This window comes from Zosterops lateralis (genome assembly GCF_965231275.1).
Source record: "Zosterops lateralis genome assembly, chromosome: 2".
In the NCBI taxonomy this organism is placed as follows: domain Eukaryota; kingdom Metazoa; phylum Chordata; class Aves; order Passeriformes; family Zosteropidae; genus Zosterops; species Zosterops lateralis.
In genome coordinates, this window is record NC_139763.1 from 2,586,743 (window position 1) to 2,612,017 (window position 25,275).

Genomic DNA, 25,275 nt, shown 5'->3' on the forward strand with positions numbered 1-25,275 from the left:
CCAAAACCTCACATAAAAACATTTCTTTCACTCCAGAAACAAATCCACTGATATGAAATATCCTTTATGTTAGAAGCCCTTTGCCTCAGAGCTGTTCATTATTTTGTCCTGATTTTAATGAAGCTTTTTGCTTTTAACCAGAATTTTACTACAAAAAAAACCCCAAAACCTCCCATAAGAACATTTCTTCCACTCCAGAAACAAATCCACAGGGATGAAATATCCTTTTTGTTAGAAACCTTTGCCTCAGAGCTGTTCAGTATTTTGTGCTGATTTTAATTAACCTATTTGCTTGTAACCAGATTTTTAGTATAAAAAACCACCATAACCTCACAAAAGAATATTTCTTTCACTCCAGAAACAAATCCACTGGGATGAAATATCCTCTGGAGAATGTGAGCACTCCTCCTTCCATTTCAGAGCTCTGCACACTGCTGGTCTTCCTGCTGGATGTCATTCCTTTGGTAAGGCTGAGTTTATCAAATCTGATGCATTTGATGGGAAAATCCTTTAAACACTCCAAGTTTAATCCTTTAAACACTCCTTTAACCATCCCTCCTTTCTTTCAGGAGCTCTACTCAGAAGTGCAGACTCAGTACCTGCCCCAAATGCTCTGTTACATGGTGCAGTCTCTGCTGGAAAACATGGAATTGTTGGGGCTGCCAGAGCTCACTCATGCCTTAAAAACCTGTTTTAAAGTGCTCAGCAAAGTGCAAATGCCTCCCTCCTACCTGGACATCGAGACAGGGAGTGGCAATGGGGTAGGTGCTTTTAAACCCCTCAGGGATGGGTAAAAAAAAAAAAAAAACCCTTTGAAACTCTTGGTTTGTAAGATTTTGAGGACAGAATTTAAAATGTTAATTCTCCTTCAGCCTTAGATAATGATTTTATCTGAAGGGAAAAATGGAGAGAGACAATTTCCAAGGGCTGGAGGGACAGGACACAGGGAAATGGCTTTAAAATGAAAAAGAGTAGGAATAGATGGGATTTTGGGAAGGAATTCTTCCCTGTGGAAGGGAAGGGGTTGGAATGAAATTCCCGGATTTGCTGTGGCTGCCTCATCCCTGGAATTATCCAAGGCCAGCTTGGACAGGGTTTGGAGCAGCCTGGGACAGTGGAAAGTGTCCCTGTCCATGGCACTGGATCATTTCTAAGATCCCTTCCAACCCAAACCTGTAATTCTATCAAATATTTAAGTACAATAAAGATTTTTTTGATACTTCCCTTCTTTGGCTCCTTCCAGAGCACTCTGCTGCCTTGTTCCTCTCACTGGATGTTCATTTCTGGCCTGTTGGAATTATTTGTGCTTTAGTCTTGTCTTCCCTTGAGAAGGATGGGATCTAAATTATTTCTGGAAACAGAATGTAGCAGCTAAAAACCTGGAATTGTCAAAGGCAGCTCAGCTTCACAGCTGGTTAGATCTGCAGGGCTTCCAATGGATATTTCAGTGGAACACAATGGGGCATTGTTGGTGTGCAGAGGAGCATGCTGAGGAATGAGGAATAAATGGGATAAAGCAAGCCCAGCCTGCCAAAAATCTGCCAGCAGAGCAAACACCTGCAGCTGAGCAGAAATAATGCACCAGATGGAACACTGCTCTGGGGGAAAATCGGAATTTTAAGGCAACACATCTCTCTGTTTGATGAGTCAGTGGGTGAGCTTTATCCAGATATTTGTTGGGTTTTAAAGGGAAATGAATGGAGCTGTTTATACACAACTGTGATCCCCAAACTGGGGAATCACAAGCAGAAAATTTGCCTTTTTTCTGTCACTGCTTCTCTCCAAGTCAAACCCCTGTTGGCAGGGACACATTAACCACATCCCTGTTGCTGTTGCAGAGCCCAGAGCCAAAGGAAGGTGTGGACATCACCCTGGAAACCAAACCTGTGCTGCAGGAGGAGGAGGAAGCTCCATTCCCTCCCCTCAAATCAGAGGACAGTGGCATTGGGCTGAGTGCCTCCTCCCCAGAGCTGTCCCAGCACCTGGGAGTGCCCACAGTCACCCTGGACAGGGATGATGTCTGGAAAAAAGGAGGGAGCATCCAAAAAACTCTTTATTGCATCCAGGAGCTGGTTGCCAAGTTTTCCAGCAAATACATTTTCGGGCTGCAGCTCCAAGAGATGAATCCTGAAGGGATTGCAGCAATAAATCTGAGTGGGAAGGAGAAAAAAGAGAATGGCTACAGGTTAGCTGAGAGTGGCAGCAAGAAGAAAAGTCCCTGGGATGCCAAACAAATCACTGTGCCTCAGGTCAAACAAATGCTCTCAGAGCTGTTCTCAGCACGGGGCTCCCCTTTCAAAAACAAGAATTCCCCTCCTCTCCAGTCTGAACACAAAAAGGAGAAGGAGGAGGAGGAGTGGGACCTGGAGCTGGTGTTGGGACCCCTCAGAGGTGACTGCAAAGAGGCTTTTTCTGCAGCTTGTCACCTGCTGCTGGATTGTACCACGTTCCCAGTGTACCTGTCCCAGGAGGAGATGGAGCAGTTGTACCTCTCTCTGTTTCAGGGGCCTGGTAAGAAAAGTTTCCTTCCTTTCCTGAGCATTTGTAGGATGCAAACAGTGAGAGCTTTGCTATTTTCATGACCAAAATTAGTAAAAAACACTTGGACAGGGCTGAAGGTAAATTGTGAATTAAAGCCTCTCCCACCTCAACAGCTGAGTTTTGCCAAGCTTTTTAAATTCAATTTTTTTTGGAAAAATTCCACTAGAAAATTTGGAGCTGAAGAGATAACAAAGACCTCCTGGCCTGCACAGCCTTGCATGGCTCAGGATTTTCAGGATATCCATCCCAGTTTTCCATGGGTTGTGTCCCTGAAAAAGGATCTTTCAGAGGAAGATGGGTGCAGGTGGAAAATTTGGGTTCTAAACCATAACAGAGGCAAAACCATCTCTTAGCCCAAACCCTCAGGATTCAAAGGAGTTCAGTGTAACAAATAAGAATAATATTGTGGATTTGTTCATTCCTTACCTTCTAGCAGGAGCTGTTGTTGACCTGAAGGTCAATTCACAAATAGATTTGTGGGGAATGGAGAGGTGGGAAACTGGAAAATTGGGTTCTGCTCCTCACCTCACTCCATGTTCCTGCTGTCTGATGATATTCCCATCATCTCCAGGGCTGAGCATGGAATAATTCCATTGTTCCCTCAGAAAAAGATGGCTTGGCTTGATGTCAGCCACTTCAGTTATAAATTTATAAATCCTGCAATGAGGGGCCCTCAGTGCTGCTGGAAGAACATCCAGGGATCCTGAGCCCTCTGGAGTTGTTTGTGACAATGGAAAACAAAACAGCTCCAAAGAATGGTGAGGAAGGAAGAGAAAGGAGAAAGCAGAAATCCTGTAGGTGTTGGGCTCCTGCAAGAGCTTTCTGCTGGGAGAAATAGGGAAAACATGGAGAGGTTGGGGCTGCCTCATCCCTGGAAATGTCCCAGGCCAGACTTGGAGAACTTTGGGACAGTGGAAGGTGTCCCTGCCATCATCATCTTCCACCCCAAACCTCCTGTGATTCCACCAGGCAGTCATTTTATTCCAATGACCTTGCTTTAAAGAATTTTTTGAGAATGTGGCTCCAACCTTGAGGTTGTTCCAAAGCCTTTCTGTCCCTTCCCTTGTGAGCAGGAGGTGACCCCAACCCTGAGGTTGTTCCAAAACCTTTCTGTCCTGTCCCTTGTGAGCAGGAGGTGACCCCAGCCTTGAGGTTGTTCCAAAACCTTTCTGTCCTTTCCTTTATGAGCAGGAGGTGACCCCAACCCTGAGGTTGTTCCAAAGCTTTTCTGTCCCTTCCCTTGTGAGCAGGAGGTGACCCCAACCCTGAGATTGTTCCAAAACCTTTCTGTCCCTTCCCTTGTGAGCAGGAGGTGACCCCAGCCCTGAGGTTGTTCCAAAGCCTTTCTGTCCTTTCCCTTGTGAGCAGGAGGTGACCCCACCGTCCCGGCGTGGCTGAAGTCGCTGATGACCGTCTGCTGCTGCGTCAGCGACTGCCACGTGCAGAACGTGTCCATCTTCACCCTCCTGGAGGTCATCAACCACTCCCAGTCCCTGGCACTGGTCATTGAGGACAGGATGAAGAGGTACAAAGGCTCTGGCCACAACCCTTTCCTTGGCAAGCTGCAGATGGTCACCCTTCCTCCCATCGCTCCCGCAGTGCTGAAGATGATCTCGGAGAAAACAGATTTCTACCAGGTATCCGTTTTATTTTCCTTTTTTTATTTACTGATTGATAAAATCCTGGGATTCTGAGGCAATTTGGGAATGCCTTCTGCTAACAGGAAGCCAGGAAAGAAATGCCTCTGATCATTAATATAATTCTGACTATAAATTTAATTGTTGGCTCTTTCTCCCTAGAGAGTTGCCTGTGTGCTCTGGAATCAGCTGAACAAGGAGACTCGGGAGCACCACATTGCCTGTGTGGAATTGTTCTACAGACTCCACTGCCTGGCTCCCTCAGCCAATATCTGTGAGGACATCATCTGCCAGGCCCTTCTGGACAGGGATAAAGTGAGTCCTGCATGCCCTGAAGCTCCTCCAGCACTGTGGAATTGTTCCCAGATTTCCTGCTGTTTCCTCCTCCGTGTCATCACTGCTGTGGTTGTTGTGTTTTCCAAGAGCCTGACAGGCTCTGTCCTGTAAAATTGCTTTTACAATTCCCTGGGATTTGTTCAGCATGGGATTAGTGCTGAATTTAATCCCTGGATACAAAATCTAGCTTTAGATATTAGCTGGAGTTTTTAGCTCAAAGCCAAATCCTGTAGTTTTTGTGGGTATTTCCCACTGCCCCAGCTCCACCAAGATCTGTAAAATCACTTTCTTTTAGCTTGATTTTCTAGTATTTGCTCTCACAATAAGCTGTATTTTAAGTGAGCCCAGTTATTAATTCTTTTCCTCCCTTAATATAATGACAGCAGTGCATTTTCCACCATCAAACTTTGCTATTTTTTCCCTGTCCTTGCAATTTTACAACATAAACATTTACAAACCTTCCACCAATAACCACTGCCTGGATATCACTGTGTTCCCCTTTTCATCCAGCTTGGAAACCTCCCCTAAATCTCCTTTTTTTTAATTTTTTCTTGCCCAGGGGACAAGGCTGGAAGCTCTGTTCAGATTCTCTGTCATGTGGCACCTCACCAGAGAGATCCAAGGCAGCAGAGTCACCTCCCACAATCGTTCCTTTGACAGGTATTTCCACTTCTATTTCCATTTTTATATTTAATTATGCCATATTTATTCTCTCATCTGAGGTGGGGAGGAGTTCTCTGTAGGGAGAGTAAAAAAAAAAAAGGAACAAAAAGAACATTTTCCACTTCCTTGGAGTTTATCTCTGTGCATGCTGTGGGGGGTTTTTTGGGTGAAGGAAGTTGCTGTAAAAATAGAAATAGATTTTTTTTTTTTTAATCTTGGAGTGAATTAAATTAGCCTTCCAAAGAAAATAACACCAGCTCCTTGTAAAAATCAAAATCTTAAGTTTCATTTTCCTCCCTAAGGGATAAAATTAGATAAAAGCAAATAAATATGGGAAAGAACTTAAAAAGTGGGAGGATTTGTGTGGCCTTGCTTGTACAATTCCTGAACTCATTCCAGGAAAAGCTGTTGGGAGCAGACCTGGCTGATCCTTCCTTGAGCACGCTCTGGGTCTGTTCCCTGCCAGGCTTTTATTGCTTGATTGTAGTTTTTTTTTCAGAGATTTCAGCTGTTTCTTGGTGCTGGTGATGCCTTGGAGTGGCTGCCTAGAACAGAGACAATATAAAGAGAATAAAAGTTGGTATTTATGAAAGGCCTTCCACAGATACACCTGGGGCACTCAGAAGCCTCTGAGGCTACACCCAACATGGACAATGATTCATGAATTTTTCAGACAATTAAAAGTTTGGTCCATTTAAATATCAGGGGTTAATCCTCCAATTACAGCTTCAGTTTGCTCCAGTTTGCTCCCCTCCAATTCACTTTTTGTTGCTTTTTTTATCTTCTTTTCTGCCAGAGTCGGTATTAATTAAATACTCGAGAGTCGGTGGTTTGTGTTTGACTCTAAGTTTATTAATTTTTATCCATATTACAGTCTCACAAACTGTGAGTTCTGGCTAATAAAGTGAAAAATGGCCTCTATCTCTCTATCTACAAGGCCTTTTAAGCACAAACTGTCTAATTAAGAAATGACACCTTAATTAGTTTGACTTTTAACCCAATAACCAACGACCTGTGGTTATTGGGTTAAAATAATTCCTCAATGTGGAATTTTCTACCCAATTACAAAATACCACCTAAACCCATGAAGAAGGTGAAAAAGGACTCAGCCTACACCGTAAATCCTCCATCTTGATATATATATATATATATATATATAAATAAATATATAAAGCCTTAAATTCTAAGTTTTCCACCATGTGATGTCACACACTTTTCTTCAAACTCCACACCCACAATCTCAGGGCTGTCACTTAATTTTGGAAGCTTTTTCCACAGCCTCAGGTCAATGCAGTGTTTTTTGAGGAGTCAGTGCCTGTCAGCACAGAAAGCCTGAAAATTCTCAGTGCCCAGGGCTCCAACAACTTTAGTTTCTACTTTTCTGGGTTGTTTGGTGTCTTTGTATTTCAGGCTTAGAGAGGAATTCTTTAGTCTGACCAAAACGTGAAGACGAGTAACACTCTATAAGGATTTTACAGCCATGCACTAAAGCAGTAGAGGATTTAAAGAAGATAAAAACTGAAATCCTAAAGCATGAAATCCCTGCTTTATCCCTCAGGTCTCTGTTTGTGGTGCTGGACAGCCTGAACTGCCCTGACGGGGCCATCGGGGCGGCGGCTCAGGGCTGGCTCATCCGGGCTCTGTCTCTCAGTGATGTGGCCCGGATCCTGGAGCCTGTGCTGCTGCTGCTGCTGCACCCCCGCACCCAGCGCACCTCCATCACCTACATCAAACACAGCAGCCCCACAGGTACTCTCAGGTTTTATGGTTTTCTCTCCTGAGCCAAGATTTCAAGGTTGGTGGTTCCAATGGGTCTGAGGGAGTGTTTTTTTCCCTCTCCGACCTCTGAAGGTTTTGAGTCTTGAATCTGTGTCTCTGGGCTCGGTGTGAGAATGATGTGGAGTCTCAAGGTCTTGGTTTTCTTGGTTTCTCGTGTTGTTTATTAATTCTGATCTTACAATTCTCTGTGTCTGGCCAAGGTGTTCACAGCAGCCTGGACACGATGTGACTGCCCCGTGATGGGAGGTCACTGTGCCTTTATACAGATAATTCCGTGGTTATTATTGACCATTCCATAGCAATGTCTGTCACCTGCACTAACAGAGTCATTTCTACTCTGCCCCAACCCACTGAAACTCCTTTGTGCCCACGTCACTGCAGGAGATGGAGGCCAAGGGAGAAGGAGAAGAACTCAGGGTTCCACCCTAATTCCACCATCTTGTCCCTTTGCACCTACATTCTAAAAATCCCAAACTACAAAACTTTGTACCTGGTGATAACTAGACCACTGTCTGTCACACATTTGTGACTTGCAATTCTTCTCTCTGTTGGAAGTTTTTCTCATGGACCAAAATCAAAGCCTGTGTCCTCCTGGGCTCTGTGCCAGGGAAACCCCCCTGGGCAGACCCCAGACCCCCTGGGCAGACCCCAAACCCTCCTGGACAGACCCCAAACCCTCCTGGACAGACCCCAGACCCTCCTGGGCAGACCCCAGACCCTCTTTCTTGGGTCCCAGGCCTCTCTACCGAGGTCTGTGACCTTCCAGGGCACCCAGAGGGATCCCCTGGACTCCAACAAGGTGCAGCTGGGGTGAGGTTTGGCACTGCCACAACGCCAGAGTCGCTGGCTCCTCCTCCCCTGTTACCAGTTAGGAAATGGGAAAAAAATTAGCCAAGGCTTCGTGGGTGAGATAAGGACAGGGGGAAATGTTTTAAGGGTGAAATAGGCTCAGTTTAAGCTGCAAAGTGAATTTATTACTGACAGAATCAGAGGAGGATAATAAGAAGTGAAATAAGTCCTTAAAAAGCACCTTTCCATCCCCAGCCCCTTCCTCCTCCCCACCGACAGCACATGGAGGGTTTTTGGTCAGTTCATCATTGAGATTTTCTTCCACTGCCCAGGGAGAGGAGTCCTTGCCCTGCTGCACCACAGGAGACAGTTCTCCATGAACTTCTCCAGCTTGACTCCACTCTCACCAGCAGCAGTCCTGACAGAACTGCTGGAATGTGAATTCTCCCAGTGGGCCAACAGTCCTCCCAAACCTGCTGTGGTGTGCTGGTCATTGTCCCAAACCTGCTGTGGTGTGCTGGTCATCCTCCCAAACCTGCTGTGGTGTGCTGGTCATCATCCCAAACCTGCTGTGGTGTGCTGGTCATCCTCCCAAACCTGCTGTGGTGTGCTGGTCATCACCCCAAACCTGCTGTGGTGTGCTGGTCCTCCTCCCAAACCTGCTGTGGTGTGCTGGTCATCCTCCCAAACCTGCTGTGGTGTGCTGGTCATTACCCCAAACCTGCTGTGGTGTGCTGGTCCTCCTCCCAAACCTGCTGTGGTGTGCTGGTCATTGTCCCAAACCTGCTGTGGTGTGCTGGTCCTCCTCCCAAACCTGCTGTGGTGTGCTGGTCATTGTCCCAAACCTGCTGTGGTGTGCTGGTCCTCCTCCCAAACCTGCTGTGGTGTGCTGGTCATCATCCCAAACCTGCTGTGGTGTCCTGGTCATCACCCCAAACCTGCTGTGGTGTGCTGGTCATTGTCCCAAACCTGCTGTGGTGTGCTGGTCATCACCCCAAACCTGCTGTGGTGTGCTGGTCATCACCCCAAACCTGCTGTGGTGTGGGTCTCTCTTTCCATGGGGTGCAGCCCTCCAAGGACAGGCTGCTAAAGCCTGGAAGGAAAGACCCTCTGTTCTCCACTGAGTCTCCCACTGGATCACAGCCTCCTCCAGGCATCCACTGGCTCCAGCATGGGCACCTCCACTATGGGCTGTGGGTGGATCTCTGCATCCCCTGTGGGTGGATCCTCATGGGCTGTGGGTGGATCTCTGCATCCCCAGGAGGGGCTGAGGGAGCTGGGAAGGGGCTGAACCTGGAGAAAAGGAGGCTCAGGGGGGACCTTGTGGCTCTGAACAAGTCCCTGCCAGGAGGGGCAGGGAAAGGAGGAGAGGAAATGGCCTCAAATTGCACCAGGGGAGGCTCAGGTTGGATATTAGGAAAAAAATCTTCATGGAAAGGGTTGTAAAGCATTGGAAGAGGCTGCTCAGGACAGGGATCGGTCACCTCCCCTGGAAGTGTTGAAAACTGTGTGGATGTGGCACTTGGGGCTGTGGCTGAGAGGGGAACATGGGGGTGGTGCTGGGTGATGGTTGGACTCTGATCTTAGAGATCTTTTCCAACTTGAACAATTCTGTGATTTGGCCCAAATATCCAAGTTGTTTTTTTTCCTGGAGCAGAGCAGGAAGTGGAGAAGTTTCTGGGAGTTTTATAGACAGGAATCTCCTGTCACTTGTCCTGTGCCTGTTACCAGGTTGTGCTTTCAGCATCATTTTTTGGTGTCAGTTGACAAATAAATGTCACAACATTACAGGGCTGATATAGAGACACAGAGCTCATCTATTCCTTCCTTGTCCCACATTTAATCAAGGAAAACTTTAGCTCTTTAATTAATTAATTAATCAATGCCTCTGTTGCCATCCTTCTCATTGCCCTCCCGATCTCCACAAATATTTATTATTCAGGAAGAATTAAAAAAAAAAAAAATTGTCACTTCTAGGGGAGTCTCAGCCTGAAAGTTCTTTATGTTTTGATCCTGTTCTTTTTGCAGTAGGTTAGCACTGCTCTTTAACCACTTGAAAAGAGAAATAATTCTTGCCTTAAGGATAATTCCTGTCCTTTTTTTAGCTCCGCTCATTACAATTAATACTGGACTGGAGCAAAGTCATAAACTTTATAAACTTTATAAACAAGTTATAAACTTTTTTTAAAATGATTTATTGAATATATAGCACACTAAAGGTCCATTCCAAGCCAGACTGTGATATGATTTTATGCGTGAAATAGAAATTAAATGAAAAAAAATTTTTTTTTCAGACTATGTTCGTGATTGGCTTTGCAAGAAAAAGGCCCCTCTGAAAGAGTCTGGCATCTCCGAGAGCAATTCTGAAGAAAACCTCCCCTTGAGCCAGTTCACTACCGTGGACAGAGAGGCCATTTGGGCAGAAGTGGAAAATGATCCAGAAAAGGCAGAGCTGAAAGCTGAGCAGGCTGAAAATGAAGGTTCCTCTCAGGACACGGAGGGCGAGCAGGACAACAGCGAGCACACCGAGTCTGCAGACACCAGCACAGGCCACGACAGCGACAACACCTCGTCCTTCTCCCCCTCCCTGGAGCTGCAGGAGGGCAGCAGCGAGGACAAGGAGGCTGCAGGTGATGGCAGAGAGGCCCCAGGCCACGGGAATTCCCTCAGTGCCTCCCTGTCCGAGAGCTCCAAATCCAGCGCGGGGCCCAACCTGGTGAGGGCTGACTCAGAGAGGACTCAGGCCTCGGAGTCTCTGTCCAGCGACGAGGAGGTGGACCTGGAGCTGCAGGAAATCACCCAGAACAGGCTGCTGAAGCAGCAGAAGGAGAAGCAGGAGCTGGCAGAAGCGCTGTTCAAGCACATGCTGCTGTATTTACAGCCCTACGACTCCCGGCGGGTGCTCTACGCCTTCTCCGTGCTGGAAGCCGTGCTCAAAACCAACCCCAAGGAATTCATCGAGGCCGTGGCCACCACCAGCATGGACACCAGCTCCACGGCTCACCTGAACCTCATCTACAACCTCCTGGCTCGCCACCAGGAGTCTCTGGTGGGGCAGAGCTTTTATGGGAAGCTGCAGCCTCAATCCCCCACGGTGTGTCCCCACTCTCTGCTGCTCGAGCTGCTCACCTACCTGTGCCTGAGCTTCCTGCGCTCCTACTACCCCTGCTGCCTGCAGCTCAGCCACAGGGACCTGCTGGCCAACAGGGACGTGCAGGTGAAGAGCATGGAGGTTCTCATCAGGATGATGGCCCAGTTGGCCACCACGGCCAAGGCAGGGGAAGCCAAGAGCGTGGGGTTGATCAGGGAGCTGCTGGGCAGGTGCAGAGTGCAGGAGTTTGTGCTGCTGTCACTCTCAGCTTCAATGTTCGTCAGCCGCCGGCGCTACCGGCTGCTCCTGGCCGAGGGGGTTGAGCAGGAGCTGCTCGAGGAGAGCCTCATCAACTTCGGCCACGACCAGATCTGGAGCGAGCACCCGCTGCAGATCGAGCTGCTGAAGCTGCTGCAGGTGCTGATTGTCCTGGAGCACCACCTGGGGCAGAGCCCTGAGGAGCAGCGGGAGGAGCAGCCAGACCTGTCCAGGGAGTGGCAGCAGGCGCTGAACTTCCAGCAGGCCATCGGGGCCATGCAGTACGTGTACCCACATCCCATCACCTCCCAGGGGCTCTTTGTCTCTGCTGTGGTGAGGGGGCTGCAGCCTGAGTATGGCCATGGAATGCATCCCACCTGGGTGGGCTTGGTCACCAGCTCCCTGCCCTACTTTGGGAAGTCTTTGGGCTGGACCGTGGCTCCCTTTGTGGTGCAGATCTGTAAAAACCTGGATGAGCTCGTCAGGCAGTATGAAAATGAAGCTGTGAAAGCGTCTGCCAAAACATCTGCCAGGTGAGAGTCACCTGGAGGGATTTGTTAGCCCAGAAATTCCCCTTTTCTACAGAGCACTGAGGTGTTGGAACTCCCTGGGTCCTTTAATTCCTCCTGCACCTGTCCCTGGAGTGAGGGAAGGGAAGGGAAGGGAAGGGAAGGGAAGGGAAGGGAAGGGAAGGGAAGGGAAGGGAAGGGAAGGGAAGGGAAGGAAAAAGGAAAGGAAAGGAAAGGAAAGGAAAGGAAAGGAAAGGAAAGGAAAGGAAAGGAAAGGAAAGGAAAGGAAAGGAAAGGAAAGGAAAGGAAAGGAAAGGAAAGGAAAGGAAAGGAAAGGAAAGGAAAGGAAAGGAAAGGAAAGGAAAGGAAAGGAAAGGAAAGGAAAGGAAAGGAAAGGAAAGGAAAGGAAAGGAAAGGAAAGGAAAGGAAAGGAAAGGAAAGGAAAGGAAAATTCTGCCTTCCCTCTGTCTTCCATCCAAGTATAAAAGCTCCCAGTTTTATGGATCCTTTCATTTTGATATTCCTGACCTGATACTCACTCCCAGTTTTAGCTCTGGAATAGAAACAGGAATTTTTATTCAAGGAAATGCCGCTTGGCTTATTGACATGTTTGGGTTTGTTTTCCCCTTCCAAAGCTTCACTTCCAGAAGAGAAAACGTGACTCCTGATTATCCCCTCACCCTCCTGGAAGGGCTGACAACCATTGGGCACTTCTGCCTTCTGGATCATCCCAGCCCAACAAAAAGGGTACGTGGGAATCCCCTGACAAGAGTCACATCCCTTTTCCTTCCAGGTGAATAGAAATTGGACAAGAAAAATAACCTTAGAGAGGCCTCAGAGCCCACCCAAAGAACTGAACTGACTCAAAGTGAAAGGATTGAGCTTGATTTTTCTGTATTTGAAGCCTGCAAAGTGAATTTTAAGTCATTGTTCATGAATGATGCAAACATCAGTCCTCTGTCCTTAACAAACTCATTAATTTTTTTATTTTTTGACTTGATAATGTTTTGATGTGTCCCCTACAAATTTTAAGCTCTTGTGCATCAGGAATTATTTTAACATTGATATTTTGGGTTTTTTTTTTTTCCCCAGTCATCCTGTTCAGCTGAACCTGCCAACCTGAGGAACGCCAGGAACGCCATCCTGGAGGAGCTGCCCCGGATTGTGAACACCATGAGCCTCCTGTGGAGTGTCATCAAGAGGGAAGACTCCCAAAAAAGACCAACTGACTTCTTTGGGACAACTAAAAGCTCCTCTTCAGTCTACTTTAAAGCAACCAAAGTAAGAGCCCTTTTAAAATACTGATTTTTTTTTTTTTTTTATAATCTCCTCATCCTCCCCAGAGTTCTTTTATTGTCGTTTATTTTCTGTATATCCTGGGAAAATAAATAATATATTACAAACTAAGAGATGATCTTTGCCTTACATTGATAATTCTTTTCCCCTCCTTTTACAGACACTAAGAACAAAAATATTGGACTTTCTAAATCCCTTGACAGCACAACTTGGGATGCAGCTGATGGCAGCAGTTGCAGCAGTGTGGAACAGCAAGAAACCTCACAGGAGTCACAGTAAAACCAAGGTGAAGCTAAAGAAAAGCACCTTTTATTTCCTATATAAAGGCAAATTTTATATTTATATGGACACTTCTCAATTCTGCTTGTAGATTCTTTGGGGTTTTTTAAATAGCACTGAAAAATCTGAAATTGTCTTAATTAGAAAAGGCTACGGGATTCCAATTAAACCTCAATAAATAATCAAATAAAACCCACATTGTGGGTTTAAATCTGAGAGTAAAAGCCATTTTTTTATTCAATACTGGATTGCAATTGGACAATGATATTTTAAAGCTCATGGATCAGCTCAATTTCTAGACAAAATCAGAGCTGTGTTCTCTGGAACTCATTGTTTTTTCTTGGGAGAAACTTTTCCTTTGCTGCTTTAGTTGGAGCAGAATCCAGTTGTTTTCAAAAGGTGCTGGGAGAAGATTTTTAAATGGCAGGGGCTGTGTTTGATATTTACATTTCCATTTATAAATATAATTTCCATTTAATTTGAGGGGTGTGTCTTTTACTTTGTTTCCTTTTCTCAGATCCTCCCAGTGGCCAGTGCATCTCAGCTCATTCTGGTGGATTTAATTTGTGCCCTGAACACGTTGAAAATCGACTCCATATTACACCTGGTCAAAGAGGTGGTCAAGAAACCAGCACAAATCAAGGGGGAAGAGGTAAACAGGGAGAGAATTCCATCTTCTTCATGAATTCCAGCCTGGATCTGTTTCAATGTGTCTTTGAAACATTGTTTAGAAGGGTTTTTTTCTTTTAAAGGTGAATAAGTTTTTGTATCCAGATTGTGCTTGATGCACAATCAGTAGATTCTTTAAAATATATCAGGAAGATGGTGATGGGAATAGTTTTAAACTCTCAGAGAGGAGGGTTAGATGGGATTTTGGGAATAAATCCTGCCCAAAAAGGCTGTGGCTGCCCCTGGATCCCTGACAGTGTCCAAGGCCAGCTTGGATTTTTTTTTTCCTTCTGCTCAGTGTGGTTTTGCTTTTCTTTTTCAGAAATCTTCTCTCGTGGATATCCCAGTGCTGCAGTTCTGTTTTGCTTTCATCCAGAGGTAACTCAATCTTTCTAAAAGAGAATTTTCTGTTTGATCCCAATGAGGGAACAGCCAGTTTTTGCCACTTCTGCTTTCCTTTGTGTCCCAGGACATTTCTGGGCAGGAAATGTGTTGTCCCTTGGTTGGTGACACAGGCAGAGTGCCAGGGCTGTGACACTGCAAGGGGAAGTGACATTGAAGCTTTCAGGCCACCAAGTTCCTCTTATTTATTGTTTTTTTTTTTTGTTCTTTCCTTAACTCCACCTTCACTCAGGTGTGCTCTGGTTTTATTTTTTTTGGCAGACTCCCTGTCCCAGCCCTGCAGGAGAACTTCCAGCCCTTGTTGGGGCTCCTCAGAGAGTCTGTGCAGCTGAACTTGGCTCCTCCTGGCCATTTCCTCCTCCTCAGGTACTGCATGAGAGGGCAGAGCTCTCACTGGGGTTTTCACACTGTGCAATCCCTGACTGAGAGTGCTCTGATCCCCCCACAGCATCCTGAACGACTTTGTGACAAGGACACCCACCCTGGAAAACAAAAAGGACCAGAAAGACCTGCAGGTACCTTTCAGTTCCTAAACCTGGCACTGTTCATGTAAAGACAAGTGGAGATGAGCTGATCTGGCCTTTAGATCTGAATTCCTGAATTCCTTTTGCATCCACACATTTTGGCTGAGGCTTGGTGACCAGAGGAGACTCAAACATCAGAGTCCCAAATGCTTGAAATATCTTTTCAAAGCTGTTTTTCCTGTGCACTGTTTGGATTTTTCCTCAGAACTGAGCTCCTGACACCAGTGGGATACCAGGAGTTCACATCTTCTGTGTGTATATTGAAATCTCCAAGCTGTCCAGGGAAATGAATGAATCCTTGGAGCTCCCAGCTGGCTTTGGCAGTGGGAGTGACTCTGAGCTCAGCTGTGTACAGAAAGGAGCAGAGCAGGATTGTTTTCATTTCACCAGGACACTTTGACCACTCCTTACCTGGCTGTGCTTACAGGACTTCATGTGCCAACAGAGAAATTCAATCTCCCTTCCTGCTGCAGAACAAAATGACACAAAATGTCATTTCTCAGCTTTACTTTGCTTTGTCTGGGTGGGATTTGATTTCACTGCAGCTCCTCATTTCCCTGGGAATTAAAAAAAACCCAAATTCACCCCCTCTGATGCCACTTTGGTTACGTTGCAGGAGGTGACCCAAAAGATCCTGGAGGCCGTGGGGACCGTCGCTGGCTCTTCCCTGGAACAGACCAGTTGGTTGAGCAGGAACTTGGAAGTGAAAGCTCAGCCTCAGATTTTACCTGATGAATTCAACGTGGAGGATGTCAATGGTAACTTCATTTCTCCTGACTCCTCTGCTGAAAGCAGCACCAGGGGTTTGATGATGTGTGGTTTGCATGATTTTATATTTCAAATTTGCAAACAAACGTTCTGTTCGGGCAGCATTAATAAATTAGGAAATAATAAATTAGGAAACAGCAACATTTAAACCTGTCTGATGAGAAAACTCGATTGTTTTTGCCTCTTTTAGATACATCAGTGGCACCATCTTCAATGGTTTCTGCCTCTGCTCCTTCCATCTACAGTGTCCAAGCCCTTTCTCTCCTCGCAGAGGTCAGTGGGGCCCTCTCCCCTTTGGGTTATTAATGAGGAGGATTTTCCTGCTGGATCAAACAGCAGTGCAAACCCTTTGGGGGCTGTTCCACAGCACAGACCCCCAGCCTGAGGCAGGGCAGGCTTTCCCCTTTTGGAGCTGTGTGTTTCCAGGGCTGTGCTGTCCCTCTGGCAGGTGCTGGCCTCCCTGCTGGACGTGGTTTATCGCAGCGATGAGAAGGAGAAGGCTGTGCCCCTCATCTCCCGCCTGCTCTACTTCGTCTTCCCCTACCTGAGGAACCACAGGTGAGTCTCTCTCTGCTCCTGGCACCTTCCCATTCTGATATTTCTGTTTTTCCCTTTTTTTTCCCATTCTCTGCTCCTTTTCTAATGGGTTTTGAGCTGTGTTTCCCCAGGAGCTGGAGCTGTTTGTTATTTGAGCCCTGTGACAGCAGTTTCTGCTCAGCTCTGGGGATTCCCTCACCTGGGATTTGGGGTTTTACTCAAATCTCCCCTTTCTGTGCCTGTCGGGGAATGGGGATGGGGCAGCAGAGGATGGACAAGTCCCAGGATCCACCAGGAAGCAGGAAAAGCATCATCTCTCCCTATCCCCTTCCTAGTTTTTCTCACAGATGTGGGAGAGATGGATGATATGGCATGGAATCCTGGAATGATTTGGGTTGGAAGGGACATTAAAGATCATCCAATTCCATGGGCAGGGACACCTCCCACTGTCCCCAATGTCCAGCCTGGCCTTGGGCACTGCCAGGGATCCAGGGGCAGCCACAGCAAATCTGGGAATTCCATCCCAGCCCCTCCCCACCCTCCCAGGGAAGGATTTTTTCCCAACATCCCACCTAAACTTGTCATTTCTCAGTGTGAAGCCATTCCCTGTGTCCTGTCCCTGCAGCCCTTGGGAATTGTCTCTCTCCAGGTTTCCTGGGGCTCCTTCAGGCCCTGCAAGGCCACCCTGAGCTCAGCCCAAAGCTTCTCCTGTCCAGGCTGAACAATCCCAGCTGTGCCAGCCTTTCCTCCCAGCAGAGGAAAATCTTAAAACTCATCCAGGGTGCCCAGGCCACCCCTGCCATGGCAGGAACACCTCCCACTGTCCCCAATGTCCAACCTGGCCTTGGGCACTGCCAGGGATCCAGGGGCAGCCACAGCAAATCTGGGAATTCCATCCCAACCCCTCCCCACCCTCCCAGGAAACAATTCCTCCCTAAAGATCTCATTCAAACCAACCCTTTAATGAGTTGGAATCTACTCTTGAACTTTAAAAAAGCTCATAATGATAATTTTTATCCTCTCCTCAGTGCCTACAACATTCCCAGTTTCCGTGCTGGTGCTCAGCTGCTCAGCTCCCTCAGTGGATACGCCTACACCAAGAGGGCCTGGAAGAAAGAAGTGCTGGAATTGTACATGGATCCATTTTTTTTCCAGATGGACACTTCCTGCACTCAGTAAGACGTGGAATTGTAGCTTCTTCCAGGCTTGTGTTCTGATTTTGGGAGGAAAGGCTTTAAAGGAGAAGAGTAACATTGGGAGGAAAATTCCATTTAGTGCTTTTATTATGGAATGGGTTAATGTTAAAAAATGGGTCTCACCACTAATTCTGCTCCAGACAAGAGTCTGCAGCACAAATCCTGCCTGGAAACTGTTTCCTGGTGTGAAAAGTTTGACCCAACTCATTTCTGAGATGAATCCACACCACAGCTTTCCCTGGATATCTGATCCTTTCTTTCTCCCCTGCAGCTGGAGATCCATCATTGATCATCTCCTCACACATGAGAAAACCATGTTTAAGGATTTGATGAGTAAGTATCAGCTGCTGATCATTTATTTCTACCACAATTTGAAATCTATTTTGTATTTGAGCCATTTGGGTGCGTTTTTATTCCACTGATTTATCCATAAAGTGTGGACTGTCCATACTAGGCCATTTTATTAACTTCATTCCCAGCTCCAGCTGAGTTAAATCTGGATTTTGGTCATGCCTAAAACACACCAGAGGAAGTTTTGCTGTAGAGGTGCTTCTGTTGGGTTCCCACAATCAGATTTTGGTCTAATTTTGAGTTCCCAAGAGGAGACTTTGGCATGAGCACTGCAGCAAACCTTTGACTGATGTGCTGTGCCCTCCAATTCAGGCTTGAGGGGAGAGTTAAAAAACAAATCCTGGAGGGGAAAGGGTGGGATAGAACCCCTTAAATTGGCCTCAAGCACCTTTAGTCCCTTTTTCAGCCTTTCTAAAAGAACAATTCAACATTTACAAAACAACAAAAAAATATTTATTACACAAGACAAATTCACAGTTGGTGACCCAGAGTGAGTTTTGTTTCTGTAGAAGCTTTCAGGCCACAGGGATGATTTCCAGTCCAAAAGGTTTTGCTGTAGAAGTGCGTCTGTTGAATTCCCACATTGACATTTTGCTCTAATTTTGAGTTGTCCAAGAATGACCTTTCCCAGGAGGAGACTTCGGCAAACTGCAGGTGTCTGCCATGAGCAGAGCAGCAAAACTTTGATCCATGTGCTGTGCCCTCCAATTCAGGCTTGAGGGGAGAGTTAAAAAACAAACCCTGAGGGGAAAGGATGGGATAGGACCCCTTGAATTGGCCTCAAGCACCTTTAGTCCCTTTTTCAGCCTTTCTAAAAGAGTAATTGAACATTTACAACACAAGACAAATTTTATTACACAAGACAAATTCGCGGTGGATGACCCAGAGCGAGTTTTGTTTTTGTAGAAGCTTTCAGGCCACAGGGATGATTTGCAGCCCCAAAAGGTTTGGCTGTAGAGGTGCTTCTGTTGGCTTCCCACATTGACATTTTGCTCTAATTTTCAGTTGAGTGTGGCCTTTCCCAGGAGGAGACTTTGGCAGGTGTTTGCCATGAGCAGAGCAGCAAACCTTTGATTCTTGTGCTGTGCCCTCTAATTCAGGCTTGAGGAGAGTATGGAAGAACAAATCCTGGAGGGGAAAGGGTGGGATAGGACCTCTTAAATTGGCCTCAAACCTTTAGTTTAGTTTGAGACCTTTAGTCTCTTTTTCAGTCTTCCTAAAAGAATAATTCAACATTTACAACACGAGACAAATTTTATTACACAAGATGAATTCGCGGTGGGTGACCCAGAGCGAGTTTTGGTTCTGTAGAAGCTTTCAGGCCACAGGGATGATTTCCAGTCCAAAAGGTTTTGCTGTAGAAGTGCGTCTGTTGAGTTCTCACATTCACATTTTGCTCTAATTTTGAGTTGTCTGAGTGTGACCTTTCCCAGGAGGAGACTTTGGCAGGTGTTTGCCGTGAGCAGTGCAGCAAACCTTTGATTCTTGTGCTGTGCCCTCCAATTCAGGCTTGAGGGGAGAGTTAAAAAACAAACCCTGAGGGGAAAGGGTGGGATAGGACCCCTTAAATTGCCCTCAAGGACTTTAAGTCTCTTTTTCAACCTTTCTCAAAGAATAACTCAACATTTACAACACGAGACAAATTTTATTACACAAGATGAATTTGCGGTGGGTGACCCAGAGCAAGTTTTGTTTCTGTAGAAGCTTTCAGGCCACAGGGATGATTTCCAGGCAGTTTTTTGGGGTGGATAACTGTGCAGTGTGTGTTGCAGCCATGCAGAGCAGTGCCCTGAAGCTGTACCCCAGCTCTGAGCAGAAGGCCATGCTGCTGAAGCGCCAGGCCTTCGCCGTCTTCAGCGGAGAGATCGACCAGTACCACCTGTACCTGCCCCTGATCCAAGGTGAGCCCTCAGCCCTTCCCTGCAGCTGGAACACAAAAAATCCCTTTATCCACAGCACCTGGGGCTGCCCCTGGATCCCTGGAAATGTCCAAAGGGTTTGGAGCACCCTGGGGTGGATGAAGGTGTCCCTGCCCATGATCTGGCTGATTTTTAATGTCCCTCCCAACCCAAACCATTCCATGATATAAATTCTGTTCGAAAACCAAGTCACTTCTTTTCCAACAAATTATTCTGGTTCGGGTTTTTCTTTTTCATTTTGAACAAAATTTATGAATCTCTGAATTCCAAGATCTCAGCAAGGACAGACAGGAATCTTGGTTTCAAGGCCTTTGGTGTGGAAATGGGATTATTTCACCACAATCTTCCAGCCACTCTTGACCTGTTGTTGTTCTCCTTAATGAAATGTAAATATCAAACACAGCCCCTGCCATTTAAAGGTCTTCTCCCAACACCTTATGAAAACAACTGGATTCTGCTCCAACTAAAGCAGCAAAGGAAAAGGTTCTCTCCAGAATAAATAATGAATTCCAGAGAACACAACTCTGATTTTCTCTAGAAATTGATCTGATCCATGGGCTTTAAAATATCATTGTCCAATTGCAATCCAGCATTGAATAAAATCCAGTTTTGAACATGTTCTGTGCACTATAAACCCACTCAGGCTATGGCTGAACTACAGTTTAATTAATACAATGTGAGGAATTTAGTCTAAAACTGACGATAAAGTAAAAATTGTGTTTTGCCACTTTCTCCAAGGTGGAGAGGGACCTTTCACAAGGGATGGAGTGGCAGGACAAGGGTGAATCACAAATTCAGGAAAATGCTGCTTTTATTTGCTTTTTTCCTTTTTTTTTCTGCTTCCTCCAGAACGTCTGACTGAGAACCTCCGTGGGGGCCAGACCTCCCTGGTGGCTGCTCAGATGTTTCTGTTCTTCAGAGTTCTTTTGTTGAGGATTTCCCCTCAACATCTCACCTCCCTGTGGCCAATCATGGTCACAGAACTGGTAAGAAAGAAGTTTTCAACTTATATTTGAAAAAAAAAAATTTAAAAATCAACGTTTTTCTTCTTCCTCGCTTGGAAATGTTTCCAGAGTTTTACATTAATCTGGTAATTTTGGGGGGGGAAAAGTTAAATTGTCATTAGGAAATCCCTTTTGGATTAATTTTGGTGTTGTTAATGGAATCTCTTGCCTGAATTATTAATTTGTTACGAGTCACAAAGGTCCCTTTTAAATATAAATCATCACTTTTAGTTGGGATTGAGTTGTGTGAACATTTCAGCATCTCCTTAATTATTTCTTCAAAGATCCAGACATTCCTACAGCTGGAGGAAGATTTAACTGAGGAAGAGGAACCAGCAAAGTAAGAGTTGCCATTTGAGAGATTTCTTTAAAATTCATTCATTTAATTAATTCTCTGGGATAGGGAGGAGAGTTTGAGGGATTTCTTTAAAATTAATTAATTAATTCTCTGGGATAGGGAAGAGAGTTTGAGGGATTTCTTTAAAATTAATTGATTAATTCTCTGGGATAGGGAGGAGCCAGCAGGACATTTAATATTTGTGCTACTAATAAATCTAATAAATACTAATAAATCAATTTAGGATTTTTTTTCTAGCAGTTAAAATGGTGATTTGCTTAAAAATATATATACTAATTAGTGGTTGAGTAGAAAAATAAAGTTAAATGCTAAGCTGGCAGTTGAATATTTTAAAATGGTGCCATTTTTTGGCATATTTTAGATTATTTTGCTCCTACAGAGCAAAAATAAAATAAAAATACTCGTGCCAGAGCTCCTTTGTGTCAATGTGAGCATTCCTTTTGTACTGACAGAAAAACCTTGGCTGGATTGGAGTTTTTAATGGGACTTTTTTCTTAAATTTAAAACCACAGGAGCAACAGCAAAATGAGCAAAGCCAAAGGCTCAGGGGATGAGATCCAGCCCAACGAGCTGTGCCTGTACCTGGCAGCCTCCAAATTCCTGGACACTGCACTCTCCTTCCCCCCTGACAGGATGCAGCTCTTCCAAATGTGAGTTCCTATCATCCTTTTGTTCTTTTCTCCTTTCAAATAATTCTGGTTTTTGTCAGGATTTCATTTTTGCCTTTCATCAAGTTCCTTTTAGGAGCGGCGATAATTCAGATAAATGGGATTTGGGAGAAGGGTTTGGTCTTTGGTACAGGAGGATTTCACCATCCTCTTTAAGGGAAAAATAACCTGGAAAATTGGGAGAGGAGATTGTTTTCCATCTGCACCCACTTGGGAATGGTTTGGAGCTGGTTGTATTTAAATATGGACAAAATTAGTGATGTAATAATTCATTAATAGCAAAAGAGAAGATTCAGGACAGATTTTATTTTTTGTAGAAACAACCAGTGCTGCACTAAACCAGGCACGATCCAAACAAGGATTTTTATCTTTTTAAGGAATCAATCCATTTATTCCAGGTACAAATGGGCCTTTGTGCCAGAGGTGGACACAGAATCATCTCCTGTCACCTCCCAGCTGCTGGAAAACCACCAGGAATGTCAACCACACATCGTGAGGATCATGGAGCTGCTCAAGATGAAATACGGGGTAAAGACACTTCTCCTTTTTTTTTAATTCACTTTTCCAAACACAAGATTTGCAGTTGTTCAAGGGATTTTTTAGATATTCCCTGTTAGGAAGAGGAAAAAGCTGTCCAGAGAAGCCTCTGGATCCCCAGAATATCCAGGTTGGAGCAGCCTGGGATAGTGGAAAAACTCATGGATGAGCTGCATGATCTTTAAAGTCTTTTCCAACATTTATCTTTAGTAAATCCAGCTTTTTTTTTTCCCTTTCAGGACCCAAAACACTCCGAGGAGATTCCCAGGAATCCCAAATTCCCCCTGCTGAGCCTGTGCTCCATCTCCAGCATCACCCAGCTGATGCCTTTTTTCCAGACTCTGTGCTGGGCGTTCACAGCCCGTGCCAGTGACTCCCAAAATTCCTCTGCAGCTCCTTCCATGGATTCCCTTGGCAGCAACAGCATCAGGATCCTGCAGCAGCTGGAGGACAGCGTGGAATGTGATTTCCTGGAAAATCTGGAGAGCTGAGCCTCACCTGGGACACTCAATCAAGCAAATACAGGGAAAGCTTGGCTGAAATTCCTTTTTTTTTTTTGCCTTTTTGAGATTTTCGGCTACAGTTTGGGATTTTTTCCTGTTGAATTATTCAGGAGCAGGAATCTCCAGTTCTTGTGGTGGGAGAAAAGGGCAGTTTGGTGGGAATTTCTCAGAGTTTCCTGTGGTTTTATTTGGATTTTTTTTTTCCATGGGAAGGATTTAAAGACATTTTGTAAATAAGAGAAGAATATTTTGGACTTGGTGGAAGTAGCAGCTGCCCTGGGACTTCTCCAGAACTTCCAAGTGCTTTTGGAACTGTATCCTGAAGGAAAACTGAAGGAAAACTCCACTATTGCATGTCAGTGTGCAATCAGTTTGCAGTCAGTCATTTCCTGAAGTGAAAGCCCCTTAATTTGGCCCTTAAAATGATCAAATTCTAAACAATTCCCCAAAATTCCTCACAGATGGATTTTCTAAGTCTCAGCATCGTGCAAAGAGCTGCAGCTTTGCCCTGGCTGTAATTTCAGCTCTGCTACAACAGTAACTTCAGGCTTAGCAATCCTTAATCAGTCAGAAATGTGCATAAAACACAAACCTATGCGGGAGCACTTTGTAATTAGCATTTCTTGAGGGGCTTTTGGTTTTAATTAATCAATTAAAATACTTAAATTCATATTTTTTAAATTAAAAACTTTGGTTCTTTCACTGACTCAGGTGGCTGCAGCTTCTGAAATGCAACTCAATGCAGAGAATGCTGTAAAAATAGAAACTGCTTAACTAAAATGGAAATAATATTCTTTTTTTTGTTTGTTTATTATTTGTAAGATTTTTTTTTTGTACAAAAGAATGTATTTGGCTGTTCCTGGATGGTGAGAGAGGTTAGGGGGATCAGTCCAGTGTTTTTCCTAAATTAAAAAGGACATGGGGAAGGTTTGGTTGGGAGTCAGGGATTTCTTTTTCCCCAAACTCCCATAAAAAGCACAGGATCCTTCTCTGCAGTGGGTTTTAGGGACAGATGGATGAGATTTTCATCTGGGGTTTATAAACTAAAATAATGAAACATCCTTTACCCTCACACTGGAATACTGTACAAAAAAAATGCCACAATATTTAAATCTTTTGTGTTTTTACAGTGAAGGAAGGAGGTTCACTGAGGTGTGGTCATTGGGAATGTGAATTATTTCTATTAATATAATTTATTAATGGTCTCTGATGCTGTTGGAATGAGCACAAGTGAAAAGTCACCCTTTGGAAAGCATTATTTGAATATTGGAGCAGGCCACTTTTATAATATTGGTGTTCATTTCCCACCCATCCTCAATGATTTATATGGATAAGCTGAAAACTCAGGATGGTTTGGTACTTTCATTTTCAGTTCCCAGCTGGTTGCATTCCATACTTGGATATTTCCCTTCAAATGCTGATAAAGGAGAGTTGGATGGGATTTTGGGCAGGAATTCCTGGCTCTGAGGGTGAGGAGGGGCTGGGATGGAATTCCCAGAGAAGCTGTGGTTGCCCCTGGAAGTGTCCAAGGCCAGGTTGGACATTGGGGACAGTGGGAGGTGTCCCTGCCATGGCAGGGGTGGCACTGGATGGGCTTTGAGGTCCTTTCCAACCCAAACCAGTCCAGCATTCCATGATCCTGTTATTCCATGATTCTATCAAATAAATGGCTGTTAAAATCTAAGACATTAAACTGCTTTCAGTGGCCTCAGACATTTAAAGGATTGGCATAATCCTTCCACTTCAGAAGAAAAAGAAAAATCAGTGCCCAAGCAGATCTTTTATAATTATAAATCACATGTAAAAAAGGAGGAAAGGGCTTTAACTAGAAGTCCTGCTTTGAGTGCTGGAGGGGCAGAACTCCACAGGCCCAAAGGGGAATATTTTATTCCTTTATTCCATAACTTTATCACTTTTCCATGTGGTTGTTTCCTCCTTATGCTCTTACTGATAAATCCCTTGAGGAGCCACAGCAGGACCTGCTCTGAGCTGGTCCTACCAAAGCAGAACAACCTCACTGGCCATGAATCAGGAAACCTTTTTTTGCCTGGAATTCCAGACATTCTCTCCTTTTCCAGAAGAGGAAATGCTTTTGCTTTGTTGTGGTTTTGCTTTTCAAGTCTAACCAAGCTCAGTTTTATCTTTTGGATACTTCAGCTCCAGTACAGCAGAGCCACAGAGGGAGACTTGGAAATATTCCAAAGGATTTCATTTTCCTGAAAGAAAAAATTAGGAACCAAGGTGCAATCAAGGTAAACTGCTGAAGAAGCAGCAGGACTTGAAGTGTGGAGCATTAAGTGATGGTTGTGTATCCCATACCAGTCATGAATGTAATTCTTCTAATAATATTAAATGTTATTTTGCAATGCCTTTTCAAATGCAGTTGTTATTTTTCAACCTGCCTTCACTGCTCACTTACCAACTTTCATTTTTACCTGACTCTGGCAAAGCTCCCAAAATTCAATCACGGAGGAATTGAGGTTGGAAAAGATCTCCAGAATCATCAGGTCCCATCTGTGCCCACCTTGTCCCCAGCCCAGAGCTCTGAGTGTCACCTCCAGGTGACACCTCCAGGGATGGGCACTCCAAAGCTCCCTGGGCAGCTCTTCCCAAGGCCTGGGCACCCTTTCCAGGAGGAAATTCCTGGTGAAAATCCCATTT

General features: G+C 45.2%; 1 protein-coding gene across 1 annotated transcript in view; it reads left to right on the plus strand.

Annotated features, from left to right (window-relative positions):
• Window positions 1-23,714, plus strand: part of DOP1B (DOP1 leucine zipper like protein B) — a 45,347-nt gene extending 21,633 nt beyond the window's left edge. Inside the window, exons 11-36 of the mRNA XM_083854469.1 lie at window positions 359-464; window positions 570-761; window positions 1,839-2,511; window positions 3,910-4,178; window positions 4,341-4,493; window positions 5,074-5,174; window positions 6,736-6,926; window positions 10,040-11,627; window positions 12,239-12,350; window positions 12,696-12,884; window positions 13,060-13,185; window positions 13,696-13,830; window positions 14,170-14,225; window positions 14,511-14,615; window positions 14,698-14,764; window positions 15,390-15,531; window positions 15,732-15,814; window positions 15,990-16,099; window positions 17,107-17,253; window positions 17,546-17,607; window positions 19,398-19,526; window positions 20,394-20,530; window positions 20,833-20,888; window positions 21,419-21,556; window positions 21,973-22,102; window positions 22,351-23,714. Coding sequence (XP_083710595.1) covers window positions 359-464; window positions 570-761; window positions 1,839-2,511; window positions 3,910-4,178; window positions 4,341-4,493; window positions 5,074-5,174; window positions 6,736-6,926; window positions 10,040-11,627; window positions 12,239-12,350; window positions 12,696-12,884; window positions 13,060-13,185; window positions 13,696-13,830; window positions 14,170-14,225; window positions 14,511-14,615; window positions 14,698-14,764; window positions 15,390-15,531; window positions 15,732-15,814; window positions 15,990-16,099; window positions 17,107-17,253; window positions 17,546-17,607; window positions 19,398-19,526; window positions 20,394-20,530; window positions 20,833-20,888; window positions 21,419-21,556; window positions 21,973-22,102; window positions 22,351-22,602 — 5,449 coding nt within the window. The 3' untranslated portion in view covers window positions 22,603-23,714. The remainder of the gene's footprint in view (window positions 1-358; window positions 465-569; window positions 762-1,838; window positions 2,512-3,909; window positions 4,179-4,340; window positions 4,494-5,073; window positions 5,175-6,735; window positions 6,927-10,039; window positions 11,628-12,238; window positions 12,351-12,695; window positions 12,885-13,059; window positions 13,186-13,695; window positions 13,831-14,169; window positions 14,226-14,510; window positions 14,616-14,697; window positions 14,765-15,389; window positions 15,532-15,731; window positions 15,815-15,989; window positions 16,100-17,106; window positions 17,254-17,545; window positions 17,608-19,397; window positions 19,527-20,393; window positions 20,531-20,832; window positions 20,889-21,418; window positions 21,557-21,972; window positions 22,103-22,350) is intronic.
• The last annotated feature ends 1,561 nt before the right edge of the window (window positions 23,715-25,275 follow it).